This window comes from Rhagoletis pomonella, unplaced genomic scaffold, assembly GCF_013731165.1.
Source record: "Rhagoletis pomonella isolate Grant_MI unplaced genomic scaffold, Rhpom_1.0 Rhpom_scaffold_00462, whole genome shotgun sequence".
Lineage (NCBI taxonomy): Eukaryota > Metazoa > Arthropoda > Insecta > Diptera > Tephritidae > Rhagoletis > Rhagoletis pomonella.
In genome coordinates this window covers 69,951-81,679 of record NW_023459016.1, presented here as the reverse complement: position 1 = coordinate 81,679, position 11,729 = coordinate 69,951, and the positions used below count along the sequence as shown (strand labels likewise).

The 11,729-nt window shown below is 41.1% G+C and overlaps 1 protein-coding gene across 2 annotated transcripts; it reads left to right on the top strand.

Annotated features, from left to right (window-relative positions):
* Positions 1 to 9,675: 9,675 nt before the first annotated feature.
* Positions 9,676 to 10,895, top strand: LOC118750928. 2 transcript variants are annotated; one of them, XM_036485674.1, is made up of 3 exons: positions 9,676 to 9,740; positions 9,820 to 9,913; positions 9,970 to 10,895. In XM_036485674.1, exons 2-3 carry the CDS (start codon positions 9,853 to 9,855, stop codon positions 10,362 to 10,364), a joined length of 456 nt encoding a protein of 151 aa, XP_036341567.1. In that variant the 5' UTR covers positions 9,676 to 9,740; positions 9,820 to 9,852; the 3' UTR covers positions 10,365 to 10,895. The 2 variants fall into 2 exon arrangements, with proteins under 2 accessions (XP_036341567.1, XP_036341569.1); XM_036485676.1 differs by having other exon boundaries at positions 9,679 to 9,726.
* Positions 10,896 to 11,729: the final 834 nt, after the last annotated feature.

Sequence of the window (11,729 nt, the reverse complement as noted above, 5' to 3'; positions counted from 1 at the left end):
GAGATGGATGGCGTATACACATTCTTACTTTTGGCCAGAATTTTTAAGATGTGATTTTGGCTTTGTTGAAGTTTATTTAAACCATTCGAGGTACCCCATGCTTAAGTATGACTCTGATAAGGCTATATAGGCTTGCTTAAGGACGGCGTAGCTACTGCAAAAGCTTAGATGTTTGAGGAAGTAAGACGTAGACCTTATCTTTTTTTGGAGATGGGAAATAGTAATATTCCATTTAAAATGATCGTCTGAGCGGACTCCGAGGTATTTATATGAACTCATAGGGCATTCGCACGGGGCGATTTTACAGGCAACTTTTAGTTGAAAGCAAAAATCGCCTCGTCCGAACGGCCTTTCAACTAATCGCTTTCAACAAAGTTGGTCGCCAGCCAACTTTGAGTTCGTTCAACTTTTTTTCCTTGCAACCCTGTGTTTGTTTACATTCTGTATCAGTGTTGGGAAATAAAATTGTTCTTTCCGTACGACATCTATACAAAAAATGTACTTTTCGGCTATAAATTTGATATACTTTTTAATTCGCTCATATATTTTCTTAGTATATTCCCCTCAAGACCAATCATTTTATGGTATTCATGAGAAAGTTTTATTGTTTATGTACATACGTTTACGTATTTTACACTTTTACAAATTGATTCCACGCGCGCATGTACCGCATTTAACGCAAATATGTATGTACACATTTTCAGGTATACATCTTAACAAAACGCATATTTAAGTTATTATTAATGGATAAAAGAGACATTTTCCTTTGGATTCAGTACTAAAATTTAACATTTTAATAGCACTTCAAGTGCTTATCAAAACTTTACGACAAGATTTGACCATTTATCTTATTATTATTCAATTTTAATCATTTTTTTTAAATACTGTTTATATTTTAAGAAAAGCCGTACTAATCCAAGGTTCAAACTTTGTGCAACATTAAAAAAAACCAACCCACTTTCGTAAAAATTTCGAACTTTTTAATTCGATTTCCTAGATTTATTTTGGGTGTGCGGTTTTTTAGCCCATTAAATTTTAATATAACTAAGTGTTTTAAGATTTCTTTGATGAAGGTGTTGCTAATTTTCTGACAGCTGACATCGTCGACAAAAAAAATTGCCAAGTTCAACAGTAAGTCCCAGCTACTTTAAACTTGCACTTTATTATACTAAAATAGAATGGGCTAAAAACTAAAGAATATTAATAAAGCTCGAAATTTTTACGAAAGTATGTTGTCTTTTGGATGTTTCGCAAAGATTTAATCTTGGGTTTATACAGTTTTTCTTAAAGACTACATTATATTTTATAAACAGATAATTAAAATTAAAGAATAATAAAATAAATAGTAAAATCTTGTCAATATGAGAGTGCCTTAAAGGTATTATATTTAAGAAAATCTCTTCTTATAACTATCGAAGACTTTGTTTCTATATGAAGCTGACTTCGACATTTTGTTTTAATAAAACTTAGTATCGAAAAGTTTCTTTAAAAATTTGCCTAGGCTATATTATACTGGTTCGTTCAAGCCGTTTTTCAAAACTTACAAAGGTAAATACAAACAGGCGAACAAAAGGGAATACAAAAAATTTCTTGCTGTGAATTTTCAGAGCTATATATTTTTAGTATTGATTACAAAATTGTACTAAAACGTTCTGCGTAGTAGGAAAGTATATTGTAAATGAAATTGTATCAAACAAGTACAATTGTACCAAAAATGCCAACACTGTTCTGTATACATACTTTTTCTTCTTTTCTACTTTTTTACTCTTATTTTATCTTTCAGCTTCGCTAAAAGCACTTCTACCAACGCTTGACTTACCAAATTTACGCCAATTGATAAAATTTTGCGATTTAAATACATTTTCAATAATGTAAATAACGATTCGTGTTGAATCGAAAATCGCCTCGTCTGAATAGGGATGGCAACTTTTTCACTTTCAACTTCTCATTCAACTTCTCATTCAACTTCGTATTCAACTTTTGTTGCCTGTAAAATCGCCTCGTACGAATGCCCTATCACTCTCTCCAAGACGGCAGGGCATGTGCATTGTTGGATATTGCTACGTAAGCAGTTGGTGTTGTGAAATTTTAGTCTAACATTTGAGGGGCTAATGTGTGGTGGTCTGATATGCATTACCTTGGTTTTTGTTGCATTTAATAGCAAGCCGTTGTCATGGGACCATCTGGGGACAGATTCTGTAACCAGTTAGCGACAATTTTCGAATCGGCATCGGTTTTTTTGACGTGTGATATGAAATATTTTACGTCAACAAGTGCGATACCGATCCGAAACTTGTCGCTAACTGGTTACAGAATCTCTCCCCTGGTTATAATGTCCAGCTTTCTTTGCATTATCTCGGTAGCCGTATCGATATTCCTATGGGGAACTATAATTGTCGTGTCATCAGCGTAGGCGAACACTTCACAATTTTTGAGAGCTCTGACCATACTCTTTGCGTAAATTATGTATAGGAGAGGTCCCAGCTTTGAGCCCTGTGGAACCCCGTATAAAACCGTTGTTTCTTCACTGCACTCGATTTGCGCCTTAAGGGCCGGTTACTCAATGTCTGGTTAACACTAATCTCCGGTAAAACATCGTAATCGACGTTACCGACTCCATGTTATATGCATGGATCCGAACACGTCGATAATGATGTTTAAACGGAGATTAGTGTTAACCAGACATTGAGTAACCGGCCCTAACTCTAAACTTTCTTAACTCTAGGTAACTTGCGAACCACTTAAGGCAATCTCCCCTAATAGCTGCATTCTCCAACGCTTCCAGAAGCTTAGAGTGAGACAAAGCGTCGAAATTAGTTAGTCTCCTGACAATGACTTCTTCTAAGACTTTTTCAATAGCCGGTGAGATTGCTATAGGGCGGTAGTTCGTAGGATCCGATCTCGTTCCCGATTTATAAATTGGTTTTACTATTGAAACTTTTAGAAGCTTGGGTACTACACTTTGGCTTAAGCTGAACCTCTGACTAGCAGTTGGTAATTCAAAATATTGGTAGAATTCAAACTCTAATACCAAAGGGCTATGACGCTGATTTGGAGGGGAGATGTAACTGGCGGCATGAGAGAGCTTGAAATTTATATTAGAGTTAATAAATATTAAATCTCGAATTCGGTTTAACTCATTAAAAAACCATTGATTTGTAATAATTCAATACATAATAAATTATCAATTAAATATGATTCAGATAAACTACTAACATTGGATGGGGTGAGGAAAATATTGTTATCAATAAAGCTCCAGGAAATATTACATAAATTAAAGTCCCCTAAAACACAAAATTGGCTGTCTCCAATTTTCTCGTGAAGTTCCAGTATATTGTCGACATGTGCCTTGTATATGATGTCACAGCTGCCCGGCGGAATGTAGGATACACAAATGTACAGCACACCACAGGCGCCATGTAATTTTACACAAAGTTGATCCAACAGGGAGTTAACATCAAGCAGCGGATAAAAAGAAGCTCGAACATATCTGCGCGCAGCTATCAGTACACCACCACCCCTACTAATACCAGTTTTATCAAAATCTCTATCTTTGCGAAAATCGTTAAAGAGAGCTAGATAAAAGAACTCCGCATCGAAAAGTTAGCATTCAGCCAGGTTTCTGTCAGATCGAAGCAGTCATAATCCAGTTGTGAGCTCAGAATGCAGACAGATTCGGATTTGGTCCTGAGTTCCGAAGTATTTTGGTGATAGATACTTATTTTCCGATTATTAGAGGTAGAATGACTTTAACTTATTGGGCTGAGGCTGGGCATCTTTTTGAAAAAAATCAAAAGGCCGGACAGCAACGTAGGAGGGCTAAATATCCGATGACAGAATTTTTGAGTAAAGAGATTCTGAAACTCCAAGCTTGAAATTACTGTGCTTAGTAGTTTCCATATCAGAATCTTTCTTGACAAGTTTATAGCATAAAATTGTCTTCTTACCGATAGATGCATATTTAGCAACATAGGTAATGATGTCATCAGAACTTACAGTAGGCAAAAAAGATAATAAGTGCAGCTATTCGGGACGAACCACAACTCCTAGCTCCGAGTTCTCATTAGACCCAAATACACACCGCCTATGAGTGCGCTTTTTATCCACAGCGGACCACTGTGCATTATTTGATTGCACATTGTTAGTTGCGTTTTTCGCTTGTGCATTGTTCAACCTAGTATTATTCGCCTAGCAGCAGCAGCGGCATACGTAGACACAGAGTTAGCGGATCCAGCAGTTGGTGAACAGGCAGAAGTACAAGCAGGCGGAAGAAATGAAGAAGAAAACCCGATGTTATTACCAGGAGTAGTTGGCGAGTGAGTAAAAACAGCAGCAGTAGCAGCAGAAAAACCGGTATTACTACCAGGAGTAGTTGGAAAACCGGTATTAGTATCAAATACATCAAGATCGGTATAACCAATAATAATACCCGGCGCATAAGAAACACAATGCATTTCAGAACTTTTTCGTGCTGCCACGGTATTAGAGTCAGCCGCAGATTCATTAGATGGCGCAGTGAAAGCGCGCTTTGGCAATTTAACAGGCTGAGCAACAACACTCTCACTAGCTTTTCCTTTCGAACGCGTCATTCTTTTGTTTTCACTAATAGCAGGAGCCGGCGAAATAGAGTTATCATTTGCAGGTTTAATTAATGCGATAAAAATGATTTTTATTTTGTTTATTGGAAGAAGTAATAAAATAACTGAAACCAACCAAATCATATAAAAAACAAAAAGCCAAATAAGAAACTAACAGCCAATTTCACGAAAGCAATTTAAGTGAAAAAGTACTTTCCACTTAAATTGCTGGTGAAACTGGCTATAAGTGGATATTTTACACTGAAGGAAATAAAAATGTAAGAAGGGTTTATTAAGGGCAATAGTGTAGAAATTAAAATATATTTTTCAACAAATCAAGGCCATTCACATAACGAATCTTTTGCTAGAATTCAAGCAAGAATTTTTGAAGAAATGCGCCTTCATAACAGGGTAGAGTTAAACCGATATGAAATTGATAAAATCAGCCTTATCATAAGTTCCATTTTCACCGAACCGCTTCACTTTTCAGTTTTGTTTTCCATGGTTATACCATGGGCGGATCACAAATTTTCGAGTGAATTTTTTTCAGGCGAAACTCAGGATAAGGCAGAATATTTATGTAGGATCGCCTTATAAACTGCAGGAGATAAGACTGTGATATTTATTCATACATGAAAATACATTACGTTTAAGTTGATGTTGTTGTTGTTGTAGCGGCTACAACAACCCCGCCCAGATCGGTTGGTATCTCAGTCGTTGTCGTCAAGTTCCACTAACGGCAGCCCTAGGAAGCGTGCAGCTTCTGCGGGGTTGGTCCACAGGAACAAGGCCGTAAGGGTTGTCGGGTTTTCCGGGCATGCGAATAGATGTTTCGATTCATGTGGGGTCTCTCCGCATGCCGGACACTCATTTGGCACATCCTCATTCAATCTACTCAGGTAGGAGTTTAACCTACTGCTGAAGCTCCGTCCCGTCTGCGTCCGCGGCGGTATGCCTAGAACGGCATTCACAGGTCTAGAGTCTACATAACTCGAGACTGACTCCCTGTGAATGCCGTTCAGGGCCAGTCGGTAAGCTGTCGGGTCCAGAGGTTGCTTGATGAACCTCTGGACTTCGTCCGTCAGTTCATATAGATGCCTCCTGACGTGCCTAGGCGAGGGCTCTTCTGCAAGCAGCTGTATGTTTGGGTGGCCACTTCTGTGGCTCCCGACCAGGAACTGCTTGCAGAGTATGATGTTGTGCTCCTTTACGGGGAGCATTTGCGCCTCGCCGTGAAGATGGTGTTCGGGCGACATCAGAAGGCATCCTGTCGCTGTCCTGAGTGCGGTGTTCTGGGCAGTGTAGCTTCGTCCACTTCGTCCTACTAGTCCCCGGCGACCACACTGGCGCTGCGTAGTTCAAAACCGGCCGGCCTATTGCCTTGTATGTTGCCAGCAACGTTTCTTTGTCTTTGCCCCAAGTACTGCCGGCTAGCGACTTGAGGACCTTGTTGCGGCTCTGTACTTTATTGACTATAGCGGTTGCGTGCGCAGAGAAGGAGAGCAGGCTGTCGAATGTTACTCCGAGTATTTTGGGGTTATTCACCGTCGGAATTGGTGTGTCATCGATGTGAATTCTCAGCGGCAGCCTGAGCTCCTTCGTCCAGGTTGTGAACAGGGTAGCAGAGGATTTCGTAGGGGAGAGGGCTAGACACTTTGCAGTGAAGAAGCGAGAAAGTTCAGAGAGATACCCGTTTACTTTCGAACACAGGTCATCAATTCCATTCCCAGTCGCCATGATCGAGCAATCGTCGGCGTAAGAGACAATCGAGACTCCCTATGGTGGTTGAGGGAGCTTTGAAATGTAAAAGTTAAACAGTAGCGGGGAAAGGACACCACCCTGTGAAACCCCCTGTTTTATTTTCCTCTGTTTACTCGTTTTGTCTCTAAACATTACCGACGAGTGTCGACCACTCAGATAATTTTCAGACCACCGTTTGAGCCTCTGTGGGAGAGAGGAGGCCTCTATATCTTCTAGTAGCGTGGAATGGCAGACGGTATCAAACGCCTTTGACAAGTCCAACGCTACTAGAATCGTTCTCTCACAGGGACGGTTTCGGTTAAGGCCACGGGTTATCTGAGTGTTTATGGCGTTAGGTGCTGTTGTTGTGCTGTGCACTTTACGGAAACCATGCTGAAGCTTCGTTGGGGTCAAGTGGTTTGTGAAGTACGGAAGTAGCAAGGCCTCGAGTGTCTTCGCTACCGGGGAAAGGAGTGTTATCGGACGATAAGAATCTCCTTTGTTGGCAGGTTTCCCCGGTTTGAGCAGTGGGACCACTCTCCCCACCTTCCAGATGTCTGGGATGATGAGAGTGGCCATAGACAAGTTGAGGACCTCCGTTAGGTACGCTACCCCCGCAGGACCCAAATTTTTCAGCATCAGCATGCATATTCCGTCGGGACCCATGGGTTTGGAGGCTTTCGCCTTCCCGATGGCCACCTGAACTTCACCGCAAGTGAAAGCAAGGGGGGCACAGGTTGTTGGCAGTTTGTGCAGCCTTCTGGTCACTCGGCGCTTGGCTTTGTCCACCGGAGGATGCAGTATGAACTGCCGGCTAAAATAGCTCGCGCATCGCTCCGGGTCCGACGAAGCATGGTCGCCTAAGGAAATTTCGACTCTGTCGTCGTGGTTCGTCGGATTGGACAGCGACCTCACGGTTGACCAAAGCTTGCTCACACCAGAAGTGAGGTTACAGGTCTTCAGATACTCCTCCCACTTCTTCCGCTTATGTACGTTTACTAGTTGCCGAATCTCCGCGTTGAGATCCCTGATACGGGGATCTCCAGGATCGGCCTGACGAAAGCTATCACGCTCATCGGCTAGAACAGCCGCTTCGGCAGGGAAGTTTGGACGTGGGTCCGTTATACATTCTGCCGGTATGAAGCGAGCTGCAGCAGTAGTGACAACCCTACGGAACTTACGTTCACCGAGATGGACGTCGGTTGGTGTGGGGAGCGCGATGAAGGTGTTTTATATATAGGTCCGGTGTTTGGCGGATGCAAAGTAGGTTGGTTTATCTATCGAGATGACTATGGGTAGGTGGTCTGATGCTAAAGTCAGCATAGGTCGCCATGTTATGCTGTTTATCAGACCAGCGCTGACTATGGTGATGTCTGGCGAGCTACTGCAGTTACCCATAATCCTGGTGGGTGCGTCGTCGTTCATTGTGCATAATGTCGAATCGTCTATCTGCTCAGCCAAGTCCCCTACGATCGTTTGACAGGCTGGAGTGCCAAAGATCGTGGTGCGCATTAAAGTCACCTACTACCATACGGTTTTCACCTCTGAGGAGCGCACCTATATCAGGGTGATATGCTGCCGGGCAGCAGGTGAGAGGGGGTATGTATATGTTAAATATTTCGAGCTCAACATCGCCTGACCGGATAGCGATGCCCTGACATTCTAGGGTGGTATCCCTGCGGTCGATGTCTGCTTCGATAAGACGATACTGCACGGTGTGGTGTGTGATGAACGCTAAGCCACCACCATTATCTCGCTCGCGATCTCGACGGTGCACGTTGTACCCGGCACAATTCAACAGTGTTGAATTGCTGTGCAACTTACTCTCTTGGACCGCAGCTATCAATATACCGTGCCGACACATGAAGACGGTATCTGCTCAATCTTGCTCTGTAGCCCGTTACAGTTAAATTGAAGGAGCTTCATGTGGTTCGGGACACGTGTCGTGATGTGGGGTGTAAGTGATGTGTGTGTTCTTACCGCCGTTGGCTGTGTGCGCTGCTGTGATGGTTGCCGCCCTGTGGTGGTGGCGGGAGGCGTCGCAGTTGGGGTCTGCGACCGAGCAGCGCAACACGGGCCCTTGAAGTTCCCAGTCCAATCTCGCGTGGTACGCAGACCTGAGCATGCCCTAAAGTGAACCCAGGCAAGGCAGGTGTTGCACTTGACTGATGTCACATTACGGAATATCCTGGTCTGACATACCGTGCAGATTGTAGGGGGAACCAGGAGTTGGCGGCGGCGTGTGGGTGGTGTTGCGGTTGTCTGTCGTGGCTGTGGTATGGTCTGTGGTGTTATTATGTTGTTGTGTTGTTGTGACTGTGTGGGGCTGCTCGGGTGGACTGAGGTTGGCCGTAGAGGCTGCTCTGTTTGAGCAACAGGGGGCCACGTACTACGTGGTCCACTGTCTATGTGTCCGTAGTCCTGAGCAGACTTTAAGGTGACTCCACCCCTCGCAGGCATTACACTTGACAGAGGTGGAGTTGTGGTGTAGTCGTCTCCGGCATACACAGCAGGTGTAGATTTCTGGCCCTGGGTTTGACCTCAACGTGGTTAGATCGCCGAAACAACAGCCCTTGGTCGGGTAAAACCCGAGTCATTCCGGTACGTAGAACCGGCTGTCGTGGGAATGACGTCTAAGTTGATATCTTTCTTTACTAATGCAAAATAGAAATGAATTTAAATTAATTGTTTACAAAGTCTTAATTACACCTTGCCTTATTTGCATTGCTTCATTAGATAATTCCAAACTAATTTTGCTCAGTATAACGTACAGCTGTTTCGCATTTTTATGGCTTAGCCCTAACACGTTTTGTACCATATCCAGTAGCTATTTTACCGCATTTTTATTTCTTTCTCTACTAATAGCGCTGTTGTCGCAAAGGAATCCACGTTTTGTACCACATCCAGTACCTATTTTACCGCATTTTTATTTCTTTCTCTACTAATAGCGCTCTTGTCGCAAAGGAATCCACTGTATTATTCTTTAAATACTTAATTTTAAACTTTGCCAGAGGAAAATCTGAGGTTCCTTTGAATTGCTACCTACAAAATAAACAAAAATCAGCTGAATTTCATTTAAAAATTTGGTAGCACAAATTCGAACTTAGTGCGCATTTAAGGCAGAACTAACTACGAAAACGTCGGAATTGCGAATAGCATTTTTCCCGAATTCGTGACGGGATTTCCGTTCACACCGGGAGTTCGTGCGTAGTACAGAATAGGGCTGTTTACCTTTGTAATTTGAGTTTATGACTTTCAATACGATACTAGGATTCTGGTACTTTGTTCCAAAAATATCGTTTTAAATCTACCGAGTAAAACATATTGGTATCGAATGCCAAAAGTATCGATATGGTATCGTATAGTATCGAAATTCGTGTTCCTATATTCAGCACATCCATAATTCTGGGTGGGGACACTTTCGTAAATAAATTGATTATTTAAAATTGAATTTCTTCTTGTAACTTGTAATGTTAATTCCCTTTTTTTAATTCCCGGTTAGTCTTCAGCCCCGGTAAAATAAGAATTATTGGAGATGATTCCTTTAAAATCTTCAGTACTGGTTAGCACACTACTGATGTGTTTATTGCAATTGGGTAAGTATAAATGAGGTACAGAATTGTTTCGAAGTACTTTATGCAAATTTTTTTAGGGTCGACAATTAAATGCTGGGACTGTCGCTCCGATAATGATCCAAAATGTGGTAATCCTTTTGATAACAGTTCTTTGGTGATTACGGATTGTGCGCATGAGCCTGAATTATTGCATTTGCCTGGCGTTCGGCCGACAATGTGCCGGAAAATTCGTCAAAAAATGTATGGTGAATGGAGGTATTTTCGAAGTTGTGCCTACATGGGTGAACCAGGAATTAAAGGAGATGAACGCTTTTGCCTTATGCGCACAGGAAGCTACAACATTTTCATGGAATATTGCACTTGTAATAGCAAGGATGGTTGTAATAGTGGAAGTTTCCCGAGCGGGAATAAATTTGCAATATTTCTTAGTTCAATACTGATAGGAATAACAGCTTGGACACTCCATATCTAAAGACACAGCTGATCGCATGTGTACGTATACATACTTAATGAAAAATGCCTTTAAAATGATTTTTGATCGTTTACGCGTTTATGTAAATTTTACATTGCTAATTAGAAATGAATTCCTTAGGCGAACTAATAGCCGAAGTACAAAAACAAAAACTTGCATGTATTTTGCTTTCGGTACACAAATATAAATTTTCTGTTATATTTTGCTCAAGGATCCTTGATCTTCGAAGAAGGGGAAAAAAATTCTAACACTCGTAAGAAGCTTTGACTTCGCACCCTCAAACAAAAACAAACAACTCAATGAATACCAATTCAGGAAAAGCAAACGGTTGGAAGCTTCGCCGGCAAAACAAAAACGGTGTTATTCAAGTTAAAGAAGATATGTACAAATATGTATGTGTTACTCAAAGAAGTATTCGTTTAGTTTTTTCACGATATTTAAAAGGTCTTCCATTAAGGGTATTCGTCAAACCTTATAAATGCATTGTAAACCGTATAATGGCGCATTTACATGGTATGTAGCCATATGAACTGTTGATACGTTAAAATAGAGGGACTACATGTTCTAATGAGGAATTCAATGATATGGAGTGGGATGCATATAATAAATTTTTTCATATGAAAAGTTATGGGGAGATACTGTAAACATACTGTTGTGATACTGTTAAGCATATGAAATTATAGCAAGTTGAATTTTCATACATCTTCCCATAAAAAATTTAACAGATGCAGAGATACCAAGGGAGGTTTTTCCCATTTTGATGCCTTTTTAATATAAAAACCCACCGAAAAGGAGGAAAGCGGCAACTCCGCCATTCACATACATGTCAAAAGTATGAATTTTAAAAATTAAAAACAATAAACAAACTACTACTACTAGAACTTTAATATACAAATATACATATAAGTCAAAATTATAGAAGGCATGATTCAATAATGAAAGGTTTTGTAAGAAAAACTTTCTCTCGCTCTAATTTTATCAATGACACTCCCACCCTACTCCTAAAAACAAAAACAGTGATATTTCTTTTCCAAATATCTTTGCAAGTTTTAAGAACATTTTTAAATTGTTAGTAGTGAAATTTTTACTTTTTAAAATTGAAGAAATGTTTGTTCTTCATTCGCTGGCGCCAACAAGACAAAATGGTTGAGCATCGTTGGACTACAGAAATTCAATGTAAAAAAACGAAATTCCCTTAAATGCCGAAATATATTTGTCGATATTCGTGGAGACCTCTTGATTCTGCCAAGTCGCTGTAAAGTAAAGCATGCAATGGTTTTGGTAAATGAGCCAACGCAGGTATCCTGGTGTCTCCGAATGAGGCTTTGACGCAATATAACATTGCCAAACCGCATCCATAGGCCC